General features: G+C 40.4%; 3 protein-coding genes across 4 annotated transcripts; 1 reads left to right on the forward strand and 2 right to left on the reverse strand.

Annotated features, from left to right (window-relative positions):
* Positions 1 to 33: 33 nt before the first annotated feature.
* On the reverse strand, positions 34 to 989 carry LOC106647782 (thioredoxin, mitochondrial). Its single transcript, XM_014364316.2, has one exon. The coding sequence runs from the start codon at positions 919 to 921 to the stop codon at positions 496 to 498; it is 426 nt and encodes a 141-aa protein (XP_014219802.1). The 5' UTR covers positions 922 to 989; the 3' UTR covers positions 34 to 495.
* A 23-nt stretch (positions 990 to 1,012) lies between these two features.
* LOC106647783 (transmembrane protein 218) lies at positions 1,013 to 2,219 on the reverse strand. Of its 2 annotated transcripts, XM_014364317.2 has the most exons (3): positions 2,151 to 2,219; positions 1,572 to 1,809; positions 1,013 to 1,153 (listed from the first exon to the last, which is right to left on the reverse strand). In XM_014364317.2, the coding sequence occupies exons 2-3, from the start codon at positions 1,770 to 1,772 to the stop codon at positions 1,013 to 1,015; spliced, it is 342 nt and encodes a 113-aa protein (XP_014219803.1). In that variant the 5' UTR covers positions 1,773 to 1,809; positions 2,151 to 2,219. The 2 variants fall into 2 exon arrangements, with proteins under 2 accessions (XP_014219803.1, XP_089450553.1); XM_089594427.1 differs by lacking the exon at positions 2,151 to 2,219 and having other exon boundaries at positions 1,572 to 1,880.
* Positions 2,220 to 7,335: 5,116 nt separating this feature from the next.
* On the forward strand, positions 7,336 to 20,130 carry LOC149374276 (uncharacterized). The gene is made up of 6 exons (XM_089594861.1): positions 7,336 to 7,396; positions 14,057 to 14,195; positions 14,304 to 14,389; positions 14,477 to 14,581; positions 16,755 to 17,076; positions 17,145 to 20,130. Exons 1-6 carry the CDS (start codon positions 7,372 to 7,374, stop codon positions 20,128 to 20,130), a joined length of 3,663 nt encoding a protein of 1,220 aa, XP_089450987.1. The 5' UTR covers positions 7,336 to 7,371.
* Positions 20,131 to 20,139: the final 9 nt, after the last annotated feature.

Below are 20,139 nucleotides of genomic sequence, written 5' to 3' on the forward strand. Positions count from 1 at the left end.
TTTAAAAAAAAACTTCACCTTTTTTTATTTTCCATACATTTCACCATACATAATTTGTCGTTTGACATATAATATTAATTTTTTTAGTCTCTTGGTGATTTTTTTTCATGTATACAAAGGCATTTAAGCATTATGTACTATAACCGAGTGCACGTTTTAACACGCAGATAATAAACATTTGATTTGAATATAAATATTATAAATATAAATTAATCACATAAAGTTAAGTTAAAAAGAAACAATTTCTTTATTATTTTACTATGGAAATCGTAGAAAATCAATGAGTTGATCTCAGGCATAGGCAAAATAAGATACAAATAGTACCTTTATTCAATAAAAGTTATCTAAACACATTAGCTTTAGAAAACTATCGAGTCACGATTTCTGAAAACATCTATATTTTACAAAAAAAATTTTAGTTCATGGGTGCTTTGTGAATCTGAAGGTATATACAATACAACTTGCCCACGAACATATCACTGTTTTAGTTAATCATTAAGTTGCACTGTCCTGTTTATCAGGTGGATGATGGCCATTTGTTAACTTCTTTACCAAATTATCTATCATATCAGCTTCTACCAAGCCAATGAATTTGTCAACTACTAAGCCATTTGATATAGCAATCACAGCAGGAACAGCCTTCACTTCAAATGTGTGCACCAATTCAGGATTCAATTCCACATTAACTATGGCAAGATTGAGATCATCCATTGGCCCTATCATCTCTTCTAGCTTTGGTGTAAGTATTTTACAAGGGTCACACCATTCTGCATGAAAGTTGACTATAACTGGAACATCACTGTTCATAACTTTGTCTACAAACTCATTGTTGTCATTAATATCAAACTTTTTATTTGCTCTGCTTAAGAGTGATATTCCTCTAGAGGAAACTTGAAACAGTCTTCTCACAGTGGACAACATTTTCAACTAATTTTTGTCTTGTCTTTTATAAGTAAGGCATATGGTCTAGTGTTTTGAGCTTTAAAGGCCTCTAAAGTATTTTAGAAACTATTTAAAAAACCCAGTTTTTAATTCTCTGTGGTCTAGCAACTTCCATAAGTCCAAGTTTGAAGTAACTCACGATTGCAACTACAGCTGAAGCACCCAACAAAATAGTAGTAATCAAACGCCAAATGAAGAAGTGATCGTAGGGCTGAAACAGAAAAACAATTTTTACCTGAATAAGTACTATCTTTGAGTATTAAAATAAATCGGAGAGTAATTAACCTTTCTGCTGTGCATTTATTTCACAATAAAATGTTTTAGGACCACTAAATACAGAATACTGTTCGACTACCGGATGAAAAACTATTAGGTATCAGTTAAAAACAACAATGATTCACACGTAGTGAGGATATCGTATAATGAGTTACTATAAATAAAAATAAATCCATTCGTCCGATTTATACAAATTTTTCCGGCCTTACATAACAACTACAAAAAGATTTAAATTGAAATTAAAAAAAAAGCAATTAGAAGCTCTGTCAGGCAACAGAGAGATAATTCTTTATCATTATCTACACACACACACACACAGAGAAAAGCACCAACTTTGCATTTAAGATATATACCTTGTTTTCATGAGGGACGGGATGTTCGGGTGCACGAGGTACACTGACAAGCACAATGGTAATAATAGCAGCGACAGCCAAAGCAACGGCACCGATTCTCTGCTCGATGCGCAAAGACACCAGGAATACCAAGCCAGCTAGTACCCAAATAATCAGCAAGACGAAGAGGCCCAGACCCAGACCGAACGTGTGGTTTGTCATGCCCTCCTCCTTCTTCTTCCTCCTCTTGCTTATGGGCCTGCAAATTTATCGTCACGAAATATTTCAACACCCACGGCCTCTTATACTTCCTGACCTATAAGTACACGATATTATCGATTTCTAATCTTCGAATTTCTATACTCTCCAGCTATGTGTAGCAGGAAAGTAAAGTCGTACATGAGATAGTGATCCTCTTATAGGGAATGATTAATCTTACGAGATTGATTAGAGGCTCGCGATTTTTAATATATGTGATCTACTACAGATCGGAGATTGGATTGAAGGGTGTCATGTATGATGCTTATTTCGATATACGCTGCGGTTACTATTTATATCTGTGACGAGGTTTCGCGAGAACAATTAAATTAAAGAGCATACCTGAATTTTCTGCGACTATTACAATATTTATTAATTTTTCATTGGTTGACAAATTTAATCAACTCTTGATCTCCGAGGTTTTGACATTTGACCCAGGCCCGTTACCATGGATACAGAGAATTCGTCTGCTTCTTTGTTTATGATAATAAATATTAGAAATTTCCACCGGTACACGATCAGACGGTTTTATTTTATATTGGCAATTCAAGTACATAGTTTATGCTTTTTAAATTTCTTTGACATTTTTTACTGTAAAGTTCTTCTCGTAAAGTGTTTAAGAGATTTTACAGAAGTTTTCGCGTATTCTTGTATTTTGAATTTAACCGCTATTTATACTTGCCGGGGACGCGCGTGCGCAGTAGACGAACGAGATAATTCCGCTATTTTTAAAAATACGATGATGTCAATAATTGTGACATTCTTTCGTTGGATACGTTTTAGAGTTCATACGTTGTCAGAAACAATGAAAAATTTATACAAGTTCGGTGATTTGCTTTTCATTTAATTTTCCATAAATTTCATGCAACTCGTTGATTGAAAAAAAATATTAGAAAAGTAATCAAGTGCCAGTGAAAAACCAACAGATGATCCCTCCCATGCAAACTCGTTTTGCTCAAACTTCTGTCTCTCGTTTAAACTTAATTACTCGTCATTCACAATATATATACTCACACTTTCTCGCAGACGTAAAAGTGCAGACTCGTATGTCGTACGTATAGTGTATATATATACATGTACATGCATAAAAAGAAAAGCACGCGATAAATAATAAGTATGCACCGAAGGAAGCGGAAAGCCGCAAAAAAGTCATTTTTAAGAGAAGGAAGCTAATGATCGTCGCCCTCCGCAGTGCACACATCGAGTTGCTGACGTAAACGACGATGATATCCTCGGACTTTCTAACAATATTATTTTCCAACGTAACCCAAACACACGGAGAAATACGTTACGTTTAACGAACTTGTTACGGACTTCTTTTTTCTTTCCTTTTTTTTTTTTTATGAAATTGCTGAAAAAAAAAAAAAAAACCAACACGTTCATCGTTAAAATTTAGTAAAGATTGTGTATACGAAAAAAAAAAAAAAAAAAAAAAACAAATTTATCCTGGACACAGAGTCTTGTGGGCCTCCAATCGTTTACCAATATTTGTTCAGCTTCAATTGACAATAAAAAAATGGTATTAAAAAACAAAAACACACGTTGCCACGGATCCATACATTTTTTTTTTTTTCTAACGAACCCTTTGGCACTCGGGCATGCCGTAAGCAAATATCCTTTGATATTCAACGCGATTGAGACATTCTTTTGAAAAATTTCTATCGCGTGTAAAACACCAATGTCAAAACACACACTTTTGTACATAAAACACGCACAGACAGTCGTCGGCCGTATGGGCACATCTATCGGTATGCCCATATATAATATCCTCTCACGGGGCACTTTGAAATAAGGAAAACAAAGAAGGCGCGTCCTTGAACGTCGTTTCCCATGTAATGACCCACTGACCATCCATTATTATTTGTACCAAAAGAAGCCGGCGATCGTGTGAAAGCTACAACAACAACAGACGTATACCTATATTAAGATGTATAACGGGGCAGAGGATATATATATATATATATTATACATACTTACACAGCATTATTCTATTGCTCGCTCGTAACTCTATACCCTCATTATACTTAATCCCAATACTTACCAAGTACGAGATTTTAAGTTTGTCTCCCTAAACGACCCGACCTACGTTGATGAGCGACAATGCTATTATAATATCACTCGATTAGCGACCAGAAATAAAAAAATTTGCTTTGCCAAGACACTTTTTTTCTGCATCGACCTGCACGTAAAATTACCTTTGCACGATCCTTCTTCTCCCAACACAAGAGACACACGTATAACTTATACCTGTAAAGATATATATGTATAAGATCCACCTGCATATAAGCAGTAGAGCCACAAACCGGCAATTAAATGAAAATCTTCTTCTTCTTCTTCTTCCTCGCTCACGTGTACGTCAATCTCCGAAAAGTGCACACATTTGAACCTTGTGTTGGAAAATGTTGCAACATTTTTTTCGGTCAAACGGTACAAAACTACGTATATATACAGAGAAGCTATATGTATAGATGTGTCATTGCGCGAACGCGATGTAAGAAGAAAAGGACGGTGTGTATTTGGATGACGCTACGGGCGCTATAGTTACGGTACCATTTTTACCTTGGCTTTTGCATGAACAATTTTTCGGGGACACCGCGGATTTGCGCTGGAGAGCCGAGACTTTGCCAGAGATGAGCTCGAATTAAACAGCCAGACGTGCCTCTTTTTACAATATCAAACTGACATTCTCTTTCTTTTTTTTTTTTTTTTTTTTTTTCCGTACGTCTCGGCCGATTATCTCCTACGAGTGACCCTGAACAAGTCTAATTATAGATATATATTGTATTTATTAGCACAGTTTACTCTTAATTTATATTTAATACATTTTTCTCACCAACACTAAAGCAGCGATGGTTTCGTGACAGTATAGAAAAGTTAATATATAGGATATACATATGAAATCTAATAGCCATAATGGTATACTTGGGATGATTATGCTTTGTATAATTTACAGTCAGCGCCTATACTTATTTTTTGAAATAGTACTTCACATGATCCCTTTTTACATCAAACCTCTCCGAGAAACAAATTTAATAATCCACTGTACACGTATTTAAACCATGTATACATATGTATGTACTGCAAACTTGCACACTCGCTTATAGTCATTACTGTTTGGGTCACGCTAATCGTCGTAAGGCCTTTCTCACTCGTCGAGACTGCTTTAATTCTCTTATCTTTATCTTTGTTTTTTTTTTATTATTCCTCAAAATAGTCCTGTATTTGTACGCATGGACGGGGAATCATTGCGTGGCGAATTTCAAGTCAATTACCGGATGGTTTTAACCCGAGACCCGAAAGTAACGCGATTGATTGATCGAAGACGGAATCGAGAAAGTTGTCCGATGTGTTTCCTTTTCTCATCGCTATCACATCGCATAATTATATACTTCTCTCGACTCTGCACATATCGATGACGGAACGGCCGAAAAATTCATTCTTTTGCGTACCCACGCTTACGCAACGGGTAAAAACCAATTATACGATTAAGTGCACACACGTTTCGCAAGTTGTATTATGTTTGCCTTCCACCTAGACAGAGAGGAACCATCAATTGGCCCAAAATGCCACTCAAAAGTATGCCCCACCGGACTTTCTATTTAATTTTTGTTTGCATGGAGCACAGCAACGCCGTACACATGTACGGTGTATTGTCCCTGTTCATCCCTTTCTTTTTTTAAATGATTTACACTCCAACAGCTCCGCTTTCGACTGATCTACACCAAGTATAGGTACTTCCATAACTTTTGTATATATATATACGCACAGTGTGTGTACACATTACGAAACGCCGACTAGCATGTAGAACAATCATTCCTCCATGTATAATATATGCACGGGAGAAAACATTTTTTCTTCACACGCCTGGTATGTACACTGAAAAAAAAAAAAAAAAAAAAAAAAAAAAATATAGCGCGAATCGCTGGTTGCGGCGAATTTTTCGTCGATGTATACAAGGTACGCGCCTGTAGCCAAGGATGATAATGAATTTCTCCGCAAAACTTAGAAAGCTTGTACTTTGCGCGCCCGAATACAATAAAATATCTGCGGTATTTTCTCTGTGATTGCCAGGGGGGGGGGGCAGCGAAATTGATTCGAGATTGTTGCACAAAACGCGCGATAAGTATACACTTGGGATTATTATACCCGTGCGCGGGTGGTTTGACATAATAGTAGCGCCGATTTTACACTTTGCTCTCGTTCGTTTCGTCATTTTCACCGATGGCTTCTGAAAGCAGGGAGGGACCGTACGCCGCGAGTGGAAGAAAGCTGTACCTTTTTCTATCGAAAGCGGTGCCATTTGCGATAGAAACGAGATTGAGAACCTTCGGGCTTTTAATTGATGGCTGACAAGACGCTTGTTGTATACTAATGTTGACTTTAATCGCGCACTTCCGCAAAAAGTGAGACTTGAATTTTTTAAAGAGTCGATGTAATAAGAGCCACGTGCTCCAACAAATCGGGAGGATCCCTTTCCCAAGCGCTCGTTTCAAAGTAAAAAATATCGCGCGACTCTTTTGAGTCCGAAAAAAAAATTGTGGTTCACCATGGCGCGATTACCACACGCGACAAAGTCGATCGGTGACATAAGTTTTATACCGGACGTACATCGGAATTCGCATAGCTGGACAGCCATATGGTCTTCCTTTTGGAGGAAAGACGTCACCGAGTCTTGCGTGCGACTATACGCGTGAGTCAACACCGATCGAAAAAATCCCGGTGGAGGAAGTTTTCGCGGAAAACGAAAGTGGATCTTAATCATTTTTTTTTTTTTTTTTTTTTTCTCTTGATGACATATTTTGTCATCTAACATGTATAGGTTTTGCGTGTAGGTAATCGATTTGTGGTTCGGATGTTGCGATAATTGATTTACATTTGAATAATATCGGCTTCTTTCGCTGTACATCGTGAAACGTATTATGGACTCGATGAAAACCAATTTAAAAGGCAAATCTGCTTTCGGCGCCGAAAATACCGAAAGTCCGTCAAATCGAGTGGCAGTCGAGTACGTTTGTCTTAATTGGTATGGAAACGACGTAATCACCGCGTCGCACCCCATATATGTATATGCGTTGCAGAGGTAAGAAAACAAACAAACAAGGAGTTGGTTTCGATCGATGCCATCTTCCTCGGTGGAAAAGAAAAAAGGTCCTCGAGCCTGTATGACATTAGCCAACGGAGAAGGGGCTCCTCGCGCGTCGTCTCCGCGGAGGAGCCAGAAGAAAGGATATACGGGCGGACCACGGGGTAGGGATGACAGTGGTAAAACTTGTGCGCGCTCCCCTCTCTCGAGCCATTTAAGAGCGAGAGCATCTCTCGGGAGGACGATAGATAGGTATCTCTCGAGGCGAGACGTTTGCTGCCTATGGTCCCCAAAGACGCGGTGCAATTTGAGATAAATATACTTTAAGTACACCGAGATACTACTCTCTCGGCGCACAGACTCGCCGTGGCTTGTTCTCATAAAGTGCGCGCTTTTGCATGATACCGTCTTGTTCGTGGGATTGCTTAGTACCAAGATTTTTTAGTTCAACATTGGAAGCCAACGATATTTTCGACAATTATGAAACTGTTTGCGAGTGTTGCCAGTGAGTTTTTCCTATAAATTTTATTTATTTTTTCAACAAAACTGGTTTCAAAACTGTGTTTTGTCTTTCTTTTTTTTATTTCGGTGGTGTTCGGAAAAAAGTGCCATTTCTTGCTTTGCGTTCTTCTGCCTTGGCTTTACACCTTTTTGCAAGTGCGAGTAATTGGTTTCATCGAGTGTGCTTTTGGGATGGCCGAAACGTGATGTTGATTCTAATTATACTCATTTCATAATACGCAACTTGAATCCAAGAGTATCGATTACTTACCTATAATGATAGTGATTACTCGGAGCGATTGCTTCTATAATTATATACTACTATACATTTAATAATCCAATTTCAAGTTTTACCGAGCAAAACACAAATTTTGAACTCTTATTATTATTATTTTTATTGTTCTTCAACACGTTGATCATTTAACTACATTCATTAAATGTGTTGAAAAAAAAAATTTGAAATTTATTGGAAAAATTATAAATTGCGATGGTTACTTAACAATTTTTTATTTGTTTTCTACAAGAAAAAAAATGATGATCAAAGTTAAACGTAATAATTTATCGCATACCGTTGAGTGTTAGAGAAAGCAAATCTCTACGAAAGTGTCGATAAATTACGGCTGAGTTTATGGTAATAACGGGTGTAATTTCAGACTCTGACATCTGAAAACAACTAAAATTACTCTCTGCTTTTTCGCACAATGCGAGTTACAAGCATTTTTTTTTATTGGACAACGCTACATGTTAGTTGTTTTTACTCTATTATACGATTAAACTTTTATCATTGTCGAAAATTATGAATCACAACATCGAGAGAAACATTTTTTTACAATGCCGAAATTCAAATTTCGTATTCTTAGAATCTTATGCTTAACGAACGCGGTGAACGCCAACACCCTTTGTTAAGCCATAATTGAAGCGTGTACTCTCTAATAGCAGCAAGAAAATTGTCTTGCGCTTGAGTTTGATTAAAAATCCCTCCACTTACGAGAGAAACGCATTAACTAATTTTTCTTGCCCGGAATCGATCTACTAACTGTTTATACTACACATTTTTATTGTGTCATATATATAGTATATTTGCTGTGTACACCCTCTTTCCATCAATTTCATACTTGAATCATTACGTGCTTAGTAAAGCCCTCCAATAAATTAACCAACATTAATTTAGAAAAGTACAAAGAGATTAGGTGAAAAGATAAACGTAAAAATTTTATACTGAATACCATTGATGTAATTATGATTCAGCTAACTACAACAAATCATGATCCGTATACATTAAATTATCATCCGTAATTTTTGTTGTTTTTATCATCTACGCTAGTATTATTAAATATTCTTGTTGAGGAAATCTTTTTTTACATCCACGTACATTGCACTTGTAGGGACGCTCGTCGGTGTGTGTATACACGTGTCTTTTGACACCATCACCTATAGGCTAGACCCCACACGACTCCGATATGCCATATTGAACAAATGTAACGTTTGAAAGTGACAGTGACACCTGGAACCCATTTCGATATGCTCAAGTGTTGGGTTTAAAAGCAAAAAACACTCACACAAAAAAAAATGCAGTGATCAGTTTGAGTAGTTATGGCACTATAAGGGCATAAAAACATTTTAATAAAAGTTTAACAAGAGTATCGTATATTGTTTATTCGAAATTTGTTATTTATGATGTACCTGCGCACATCTCAAATTATTAATAATTTTAGATAAGCGTTCTTTTTTAAAATTGCTGAAACGACTAGAGCAAAATGTAAAGAGCTTCCTCGAAAAACATATTACCAACGAATCGGCTAACACTTCTATTTTCTTTAAAAAAATCACTCTAGGCAAAGAAAATAAATAATGGTACATAAATTTTGTCAGAGAAAATACGTTTTTTGCCTGATTACTCGCATAAATTTCAACATATCTTTAAAACAGCTTACAAAGAAAAATAATTGACTCAATAGCCGAGATGATAAAGAGCAAACATCTTGGATGGTTTTGTTTTCCACGACGTATGAAGAGTATAACCCTACACACATATTATTAAACTTGGGCAATGGAAATATTTATTGTAAAACCTAAAGAGGCAGATAAGATTTTCTTCGTAATTTCAATCAAGCTAATTGGACAATAGACTTTTGCAACAACGCGCGTTACGTATCCCTCCCAGTGAAACACAAATAATATAGCCAAAGATTAATATTTATCGTTCATAAACGTATATTTTAAAATCGTAAAATCATTGTAAACCTTTCAAACCGACAAAGGTCAATCTTTTGCAACACGCGTTTAAAATGCCTCGTTGGCGCGTATATAATATACCTACTCTCTTTTTTTTTCATCGATTTGTGCAGAAACGATTTTGAATTGATAAATCCACTAGAGTAAACATGTAAATATATATACAAATGCTCGTCCACATCACGATACCTTCACGTAATAATATCGTACAACGATGAAAGCTCAATTTATTATAGGTACACTCGTGTACATCGAAATTACAAAATGTCTATAAGAAAGGGAAAAATGTGCGCGCCTGTAGCATTAGTGGATAAATACACATGAGCGACACGAGGAAGCAGCCAAGAAGTACAGCTATAGTTTTTCTTCCTCCTGCTCGCGTTGCTCGCTCTCTAATTATGTGTACCTTATATACACGCAACATCTCTCAAAACTCGTCCACAGAGCCCGATTCTTCTCTCTTTTTTTTTTTTTTTTTTTTTTTTTTTTTTTTTTTTTCTGTTGTATGTACAACGTGTATATACAAGCTGGACCTCCGACCCTCGTTTGTCTCTTGCGTAACGTTTCCCCGCGTGGAATGCGCAGTAAGTACACGCTTATATTTTCCCGGCAAGCATATATGTATCATTGCGAAAGCCGGAGCACGGGGATGCTCGGTTTTTGTACTTTTTCGATGGGCATGCAGATACCGTGATTATACTGCTATTGTTTTAACGCCCGCGTTTCACACCGGATTCAATTTTTAACAGCTCGACGGAGATTTTTTTGAAAAATCAGGGGAAAAAAATTAATCACGAGGGAACAGATGTTTTTTTTTTTTTTTTTGCTTGATGCGCGAACTGCCGGTAATTTGTTTAACTGCCACTGATGCCTCGTGTAATCTCTCGTATTATATATATGTTGCAGCTTGCATTGCGTCGAGAGAATATACGTATGGTATGGATGCACGGTGCAAATAATAAAGAAAAAAAAAAAGTTCGCGTTTATTGTATGCTCCTTGAAGTTAATTGTACGGTAGTTCCGATCAAACCGTTTGAGCGATTAACGCGCGTCGATACTTACGCGTCTCGAGTAAAAGGTAATCATCTTTTGTTTGGAATAATTCGCGTGATTTTCCCTCATTTGCGAATCTCGCGAACGAAGCGTTAAACTCAGAGTGTGCAAGTACTTGGAGTGGATAGTATACTGTTGTTGGGTATTTTAAATGAACAAATAACGTTGTGGGCTCTGTCGAAGAATACACCGGGAATAATCGTATTTTCATTGAAATTTTGTAATTTCAAAAAGTAAGTACTTAAAGAACTGACAAAGTGAAAAAAATTTCGCTAATTCAACAAGATCGCATTGTTCTCCTTTTTGCTATTATTCCAGCGGCTATGACATAAGAGCAAACAATGAAAACCCGCTGCTAAACAATTATGTCCATCGATACAAAAAAAAAATGAGGTCAAACTCGCGAGCGTTGGAAAAAAAAAAAAAAAAAAAAAAAAATAGTAGCTGGAATGCACGACTTCCTACACCATAATATAGAGGCACGCGGAATTGCATAACAATAGAGGGGGGGGGGGGCATCACGCGTGCCGAAAACACGATGGGTATATATAGCGCCGAAATTAAAAACGGCTTAATCGAGCGAAAACGTAATTTTCGCGCAAGAGTTCATTTTATCGATGCATGTATGATTTAATGGGTAGTCGCTTCGACTCGTGCACGCACGCTTGTGCCGGGATGGTTGCTCAAGACGGAGCTGGACGCACTGATGTAAGGCACACGTGTATGGGTATATGGTGTATCCGAAACACTCGAGAAACCCCGTGTACCTACATACACACATTGTACAGGTACAACTGATGTTGCCTCAAAATTATCGGTAATTAAATTTCATAATGTCGGCGCGAATCGGGCATTGCACGTATCAAAAAAAAAAAAAAATGTTCGCGCTATTGTTAATTGTTCTGAAACTCATCCCATTCAACTCATTTTTTTTTTTTTTTTTACTATGACACGTGTGTATATATACTTATGTATACACCTGCAGCATTTAGGAAAGACGCTTTCTTTGTCAAAAGTTCTTTTCGAAAATGGTCCTAAAACTGTATCATAATGGACCATTGAAATTTTTGTTTTTCGTTCGAAATATTTATTTAAGGAAATACATATACGTGTACGAAAGGGTAGAAAGTATGTAACGTAGAAAATAAAAAAAAGGAAAGTAGTAGAAAATCGAGTGACTGGGAGGTACGAATAATATTATTCCGGGGGGCATTTTCGGGAAACGGCACTTGCGCGCTCGCGCACACACGAGTGCACTGCCACAATATTCATGTACATATATACATATATATTATATGCTAATTTAAATTACGAAGAAAGTTTCCCCCGAGATCCCGCACAGAAGCAAGAAAATTGATTTCCGCAATGATTCCAGTCCCTCGCACACACGTTTTTGTTAATAGCCGCTCGTGCGCGCAGTTGGCGGGGAGGGGGGGGAGGAGGCCAAAAAATTAATTAAACCTATACAATACTTTCGAGACACATGAAAAGGTTCCAACATTGAGTTTCACCCGTGCGGGAACATCAATTTTTTTTTTTTTTTTTTTTTTTTTTCCTGCGCGACGCAGACAGTATACGTATACAGCATTGGCAAAAATGATGGATTGAGAAACCGACGAGATTTTAGGTGTAACAATCGATATACGCGTCTATCAATTTGTGCCCACTCGCGAATATACCTTGTACACTCCGCGTGGCCAAACGAGCATCCGGAAACTTTCGAATTCGGTATGATGAACGGCTTTGGATTGCTTTGGGTGACGCGCGCACCTACAGGTAATACACAATATAGTTGTGAGAAAAGGCCAACGCGACCGGAACGCAATTAAACGAGAAAAGTGTCTTAAATGCCTTCGAGAGAGCGTCGAGCGTGTAGGGGGGGGGGGGGAAGATCATCCTCTGCTGACCCTGATTAATTAGAGGCGCACAGCACCCACTCGTTGGGCAACATTCGGTTTCACTCGTTAAGAGGATGATTGCACTTCGCGCCACCTACGTACCTACAGCACAATACGGGCGCCCTCGATCCATTAGAGACAAAAGTGGTGTGTCTCAATCGAAGACGCCATGATTGCTCGTATACACGTGTACAAAGAAAATTACACGCGTTACAAAGTAACAATGTATAACGTTTTAATGGGGATGCATTGGAAAAATCTTGGCGGTACATGGAAAAAAAAAAGGATGGTGCTTTCCTCGGCACTGTCTGGATTTTAAAAAAAGAAAGAAAAAAAAAAGACAGCGCGTCGCAGGGCAATAAAAAGCGCGACAATAGCCACGGTAGAAATAATAATCCGTCGCGGGACTGATGAAAAGACCGAGACGTCTCGGGAGGAAGGGAGGGGGGATATCACGACGTGAAAGCATCATCGTCGCAACTGCGAAAGAGCCAGCATAGACGAGAGAGTCTATATAAACATATCTCCTCCTTCTCTCGATGCGGATATTAAAGCGCTGAAAATCGTTTCGAGCACTCCCCCCGGCCCCTTTTATTCTTTCTCTCATTGACGGAGGATCATTTGTCTGTTTGATACACGTGTAAACGCGCGTGGGATAGACACACACACACACACACTTGTTGCGCAAAGAGAAATTTCGTTGATGTGTGCTTGACGCCGCGGCTTGGGATGTGTCACTCATCCTCGCTTCTGACTGTGCGCAAGGTATATATATACGTGACGCAAAAGGTGGTGCTTCTTCTGTAAATATGTATACCCACTCGTTGAATGTACAGACCGTTTGTGGGAATTTTTCGGCTACGTGATTTTTAACGACCTCGGGGACATTGACCATTCAAAAACAAAAAAAAAAACGGTATGTACCGCTTTGAACAATTTGTTATAATTGCAAGCGGGTGGATGAGCCGGATCGTATTGCCGCGCGAGGGATCGGAGGTATTAGCATTTTCAATTTTCTGCTCCGCTGGTACAACCCGGTTTCAATCGAATGCACCTGTAGCCGCGAGCAATTACACATCAATATCGTAAAAAAAAAAAAAAAAAAATGGCCTTTAAAGGTATAGCGTTTCCAGACGCTTCGAGTCTTTTAAATATTTTCCAGCTTCGTAAGTATATTTCTATTGGCTCTTCTATGCTTCATTTTCAAGGGGCGGGATGCCTCGGTATGCACCAAACGACATAAATATGCCATCAGGAAGTCGCCCGACCGGTAGTAAAGTCAAAAATTCCGCACTCGCGGGCGATCGTAAATACAACACAACCAGGAAAACCATTAAAACACCGTATATGAAAAAAAAAAAAAAAAAAAATGCCAACCCTGAACTTTGCTTCGAAGCCTTTGCCGCAATTACCTATAAGTTTTGCATGATAAAAAAAAAAAAAAAAAAGAAAAGCATCTTTAAATTCCGTGTGCGCAGTTGTCCTGGCGGCCACGGCGATCCGCTGCTGTCACTCCGTAGACACGCCAAGGCACTACCTCTCGGTGGACGTGTTCGATGAACCGATAGGCACGCCGAAGCACCTTTCTAGGCGAGCCATCGACGGCACGAGAGGCAGGTTTGTATATTTATACACACGTATACCCACAAGTACCTATTATAAGGTTTGAAAAAAAAAAGTAACAACAAGGCCGTGACGGAGAATCAATTATCTCGTTGGTTGCAGAAAATACTTTGATCCCAAGACGGATGGCTTTTTCGACGAGTTTGGGTACGACAAGGGAAACTACGGCGCGTACAAGGAGGGCTCGGGTAATATTCCAACCGTTTGCCTTTGTCGCTTATCGGTATAACCATGTATATTCATCGTTTTTTGACGCCGTTCACGCGGATTCGCAGGGTTTTCCGATCTCAGGAACAACGTGCCCGGTGAGCCCGGGGTCGACTATCCTGCCCTGCTGAAAGTCCCAAGGACGTCTTTCGCCTGCCACGGACGGGACCACGGTAATGTGTATTTTAACAATTCAACCGATGTTATCACTTTTTTTTTTTTTTTTATCACTCCTCCATACCGATTTTTTCGCAAGACGCGAGCGACTGATAGTTGAGAAACGACTCGATAGTGGTATAAGTATTAGCGGTGTTTAAATTTTTTTTTTTCAAACTAGTCATTTTCGAAGGGGATAATTTGTTGTGGGTTTTTACAATAATTCGCCAGAGACAAAAAAAAAAGAGAGAGATATATATATATATACGGTTACCGTCACCGGTTTTTGCCGATTCTCCAAGGCGCATGCTTGTATTTTTATCCCAGAAACTGGTTTTTTTCTTCTTCGTCATTTAAATCGTATATTTTTACAACTATACCGACGGGTCGTTTGTTTTAATGCAACGTTTTATTCGTTCACATTCGGTTTGAAATTCTAGACATAATGAACTAGCTCGTCAAACGGTAAACGTTTCGTACTCGCGAAAGAAATTAGCGGAATTTTTTCATGGTACCAACAAGTGGGTAAAAAAAAAGTAAACGAACGAAAGGATTTTTATGGTGGGGTACATCGTAACCGTTAACGAGCTCGAATGTGTTAATTAACGGTTAGAGAAGCTGAAAAATACGGTAGCCCGCGGATGCAATCGTTTCTTTCGCGGCGAGACCATCGCCGTAAACGCGCGTTTTTACGGCAGATTAGCATCGCGACGCGCGTATGGAAACAATGACCCGCGACTGTTTCCAAGAAAAGTGAAAATCCACTCGGATGACTCGGAAAAATTTTAACGATGATTGTATACAGCGCCCAATCTTTCGGCACTTTATTTTTTATTATCTTCATTGCGAAAAAGAAAGTTTAAAGGGACGATATATGGATGAAGCGTGAAACGAGGATTAATTTTCGTTATTTGATGGAAAGGATGAAGGATGTCTAATGGTTACTCCTATGGCTGTCGGATTTGTTGCAAAATCGATTTTAACGAGATTGCCAAATCGCAAAGTAAACATGTGTTACATCGGGGGGTGTATCATCCGCGTCTCGAAATTTCGCAAAAGCAATGACGAGTTGGTCGAGGAGAGTTTGAAGCCCGCGTTATTAAAAGAAATCCGTTTGTGAATGCGAAATCGAAAAATTTTGTGTCAAGGACATCCCGATCGACGGTCAAATTTATATACCTACACCTGCTCGCCCGGTACTTTTGTTTTTCCGAATAATTAATTTGTCGCTGCATTGGCAAATGTGCATAATTCACCGCTATTTATTTATCGTCTTGTCGAGCCCTTCCAACCGCAAGGCTTTTAACGAGAGTCACGTTATTTCGCGTTTAAGCATATATTATTATCGAGACAATAAAAATAATAACCCGCAAGTCTCCGGACTAATGTTTTCATTTGAGAGGATCGATTCGCGTCCAACAGTATAACAATAGTAAATAATCACGTTGATCGCATTAAATGAAATTTCAAGGAGAGCTCGAAACACATTTTTTTCGTACATGGGATTGTCGACGAAGCTGCTTGATATTATGTAAATGATGGAAAAAAAAAAAAAAAAAAAAAAAAAGTACACATTTTACTTTTAAACAAAGCAATTTCAAAGGGAGAGACACCCGAGATGCCCGAAGCCGATTGTCAAGTCGAGGAGACATCAGAAGACGGCAGTCGTGCTCCGTGTGTCGTTGGTATTATTAGAGTGTAAATACGGGCACGGCCGCACTGCATCCATAGTCTCCTCTTATTATTGCCCACTCGAACCTTTCCCTTTTCAGCGATGATTGAGCGATCCCCGGGCTACCTCTCTCGGCTTGATCGGCGATAGTACCGATTTTTCTCTCCCTCTCCGCACTTTTTCATTTTTCAATCCTTTGGACGACTGTCAAATGTGCGGCTTCACTGTTCCTTTAACGATGAAACGGCTCGACGAGCGTCTCTAGCTGCATCGATATTGTGCAAAAGATAAATCGATTCGATTGTACCCTTTTTCTTTTTCTTGTTTTTTTTTTTTCATGGGTGATTCTTTTCTACCAGTTTTATGCGAAAATCAATCTTTGTATACTAGGCATTTTTTTTTTTCTCGTTACCCTCGATTTCTTCATGGCAATAAAGAGTACACCTACATATTATATTCAATGAAACTCAATATCCGATTGTTGGGATTAAAAAAGTCACGCGGGGGTTTGTCCACAGGCTACTACGCGGACGAGGAGACGGGCTGTCAGGTGTTCCACCTGTGCGACTCTGGCTTCGCGAGCTCCTTCCTGTGCCCGGTGGGCTCGTTGTTCAGTCAACGTCTGCTCACCTGCGACTGGTGGACCAAAGTATCGTGCGCCCAGAGCCACCAGTTTTACAGTGTTCAGAGCCACGCGGCCGAGCCCGACCAAGACAGCGAGCTGTCGGCCCCGGTTGCCATGGTGCAAGCCAACCACCTCGAGCACCCGGGCTACAGGGGCAGGCACAGGTACCACGCCCGCGTCAGGGATCACACGGACCGCGGCCGAGGATTTTCCACGTATGCACCGATCCTTGCACCTATTAGGAACCAATTTGTTTCTCTGATGCGCTATCTTTTTTCCCCAGGTCATCCACAAGCACAGCTCGTTACACGCCTTTTGCGGTAACCTCGACCACGGAGCCGAGTGTGAGATCGACGACTGCCTTTGCGAATGGCAATGACAATAGTGTTGCGATCTCATCGTCAGCCCGGCCATTCCAAACGTATGTAGCATCTCACGGACGGGGAGAAAAAGGAAGACGAGTGTCAACGACGGCGGCACCGTTTGGACGCGCGTTTACTGCCAACCAGGTGGTCGTGGGAGATTTTACGCCGGGGAACGGAAACTCGGCCGTTGATAACGAGGACATGGAGCTCAAGGAGAGCATAGGTCTGGCGAAATCCCACGCTGAGCGCGAATTTGAGAAAGAGCAGCCCGTGACCGTTCAGGTTGGCGAAGGTAAAGTCGAGGCAACGACTTTGGAAACTGACTCGCCAGGGGTTGATGAGGCGATAGCCACGACTTTTCCGCCGCGGAACGATGCCAAGGAGAGCATCAACGAAATTCAGTCAAAGTCGGAAGAAAAACTGAAAAGCTTCGACAACGATAATGAGTTAGCCACCGAAAACTCGAGGGTCGGTGTGAAACAAAAAGCCGAAGGCAACGTCGATACTACGACGGAGCCATTTGATAAGTCAACGTTGCTCCAGTCGTCGGAAGAATCCACGGAAATGGTTGTCGTCGTTGCGTCGTCGGAGAACGAAGCCACGCCAGCAGATGAGGCTCCCAGGAAGCAAAAAGCCCGCAAAATGTCTGGCTTCCTCATCAATGTTCCAGAAAAGAAGACTACCGAAGAAACGGTTCCACCTACGGAAGAAACTAGTCCAACTGAGCCTCAAGAATTGCCGAGGTCACTGGAAACTTCAACTCCCGAAGATGTATCGAGCGGTACAACAGTTTTGGAAGAGCAAACCACATTAATCCCGGACGAAGTCAAAAAAGCCTTCGATACGGTGGAAGAGAGCAACGCTCCTTTGGAAGTCACCGTGGGATTGACTACTGCCGGTTTTCCGGCATCCAATGGTCTGCACGCAGGGAAGAAACAAAAAAGTCCATGGGAAAAGCTTGAAATCGTACCGCCGACCGAAGCGGTGTATCGAGACTTGGTGACCGATCAGAATCAATTTCAAAATGGTCCCACCTCACGAGTAAGGACTTACCAGAATATTCGGTTCCATTACAATCGCGACAGTAACCAACAGAACCAGAAAAGTGTTCAGCCTCAACCAGCAGTGGTTTCAACGACTTTCCGCAACTACCAAGCGCCGTCGGTTGTATCCACGGCCGCTCAAGTACAAACAAGTCCTGCGAGTTTTCGAAATATCACCACGGACTCGAGAGCCAGAGATTACCAAGAGGACGGCGTTAGTTCGACGAGACATCAGGTTGTACCTTCAACCACGCAAGCATCTCAGCTACGTTATAGCAGCGAAAACGTCCAAGGCCAGAAACAGCCGTTGCAAAATAACTTTAGAACTCCGAAAACCAATTATTTTGTATCCACCACCACCGTCAACTATGGAGGTGAAACCGCCGCGAGGAACCATCAGCCCGAAGAATCAGAAAAATTCCACCATCCGACCACCGTAGCTAATCAAAGTACTCGCACCAGAAGCTATCAAGCTCAGCGTAACTGGTCGGAAAACTATCAAGCTCGTCACGGGAACAACAATCCAGAAGTTTTGGTCACCAGTAAGCCGAAAGTGCAACAAACATTTGACAATCGACCACGAGTTTTCGACGTCCACCAGACAACTCCGGTTTACGCGAGAGCACCAAACACCGAGAGAGCTCGCGTGGTCAGTCAAAAGAGCGTGGAAATCGATAACTATGACTACCAGAACTACGAAAACGCCGAAGACATCGACACCAACCTGTTCGAAGACTTTGGGGCTAAGATCTCCGGAAAGGGTCGCGTGAAATTCGTGGCGCGTGTCACCGAGAGGCCAAAGGTGCGAGAAAGTACCGACGCCCAAGCCATAAATTCACAACTGGAGGGAAACAAGGCTGTAAACTTTTTGTACACGATGAGCCAGTTGGTTGACAACAACCGCGCGCCAAGGCCCTTCGAGCACAACGAGGTTGTCCAAAGCTTAAATAATCCAGCTAACTTGAACCACCCACGACCAAACACGAGAACTAATGACAATCAAAATTTCAACAATTTTAGGCAACAGAACAATAACTTCGACCGAGAACCACCGAGATTAGACGATGGACAAGTTAGCGACAATCCATATGACGGCGAATACACCATCGAAGTCGACGAATTTGCGGCACCAAAGTTTACCAAAACATCCAGGAAACCGGCGATCCAGCAAATAAACAGCAACATCTATTGGATACTGAAGGATCAAAATCGTGACGAGGAAAAGAAGTTCGAGTCGAACAAGAGCGTTTCAGCTACTCCGGCGTACAGCGTTAAAAATACCCCAGAAATAAACGTCCTCTCGCTCAACCAGAACCAGCAATTCGTGCAAGTTCCACAGCCAGATTTCAACCTGTACAATGTCGAAAATACCGTAAGCACCGATGAAAACACTCGTCAAGGGAGCTATGCTCCTCAGCAACTAAGTACAAAACAGCCAAATAATGAAAATCACCAACAAAGAAACAGACAATATGCCAATACTCAAGTGAAACTTGAAGGTAACTTATTTGAGCCAACCGTCCCATCGTCAGCATTGAGCGTCGAAAGTCAAGATGACAAGTTTATCGGGTCAACGAGTACGAGCAGAACAGTAGTAGAAACCGAGTTTATTCCCTCGATAAGTTTCGACTTTGGTAGCTACAAGGGAAGGATGGAATATCTCGATGCTGTTGAGAAAGGTATCGTCATGAGTGACGAAAGTCCGAGTAAAATCAAGGACAGAAATCTATTGGCGAGTGCGAGCGTTGAGGAGAAAAGTGATGTAGAAATCAAAAGTGGTAGCCGGAAAAGCGAAGAGACGAGGGCAGATGCGATGAACAATTTTAAAGATATGCCTGATGTAATGAAAGGCACCGAATGATAAAAGTAG

Source organism: Copidosoma floridanum, unplaced genomic scaffold, assembly GCF_036245765.1.
Source record: "Copidosoma floridanum isolate Cflo_tuat_1 unplaced genomic scaffold, Cflo_Japanese_pri ptg000021l, whole genome shotgun sequence".
Classification (NCBI taxonomy): Eukaryota; Metazoa; Arthropoda; class Insecta; order Hymenoptera; family Encyrtidae; genus Copidosoma; species Copidosoma floridanum.

What these genes read in the sequence shown, in the direction of transcription:
- LOC106647782 (XM_014364316.2), bottom strand. Translation starts at nt 921, where the DNA reads ATGTTGTCCACTGTGAGAAGACTGTTTCAAGTTTCCTCTAGAGGAATA.
- LOC106647783 (XM_014364317.2), bottom strand. Translation starts at nt 1,772, where the DNA reads ATGACAAACCACACGTTCGGTCTGGGTCTGGGCCTCTTCGTCTTGCTG. An exon ending in CCGTCCCTCATGAAAACAAG is followed by an intron (nt 1,154 to 1,571) that starts GTATATATCTTA and finishes TTTCTGTTTCAG; the next exon opens with CCCTACGATCACTTCTTCAT.
- LOC149374276 (XM_089594861.1), top strand. Translation starts at nt 7,372, where the DNA reads ATGAAACTGTTTGCGAGTGTTGCCA. An exon ending in ATCGACGGCACGAGAGGCAG is followed by an intron (nt 14,196 to 14,303) that starts GTTTGTATATTT and finishes CGTTGGTTGCAG; the next exon opens with AAAATACTTTGATCCCAAGA. An exon ending in CGCGTACAAGGAGGGCTCGG is followed by an intron (nt 14,390 to 14,476) that starts GTAATATTCCAA and finishes GCGGATTCGCAG; the next exon opens with GGTTTTCCGATCTCAGGAAC.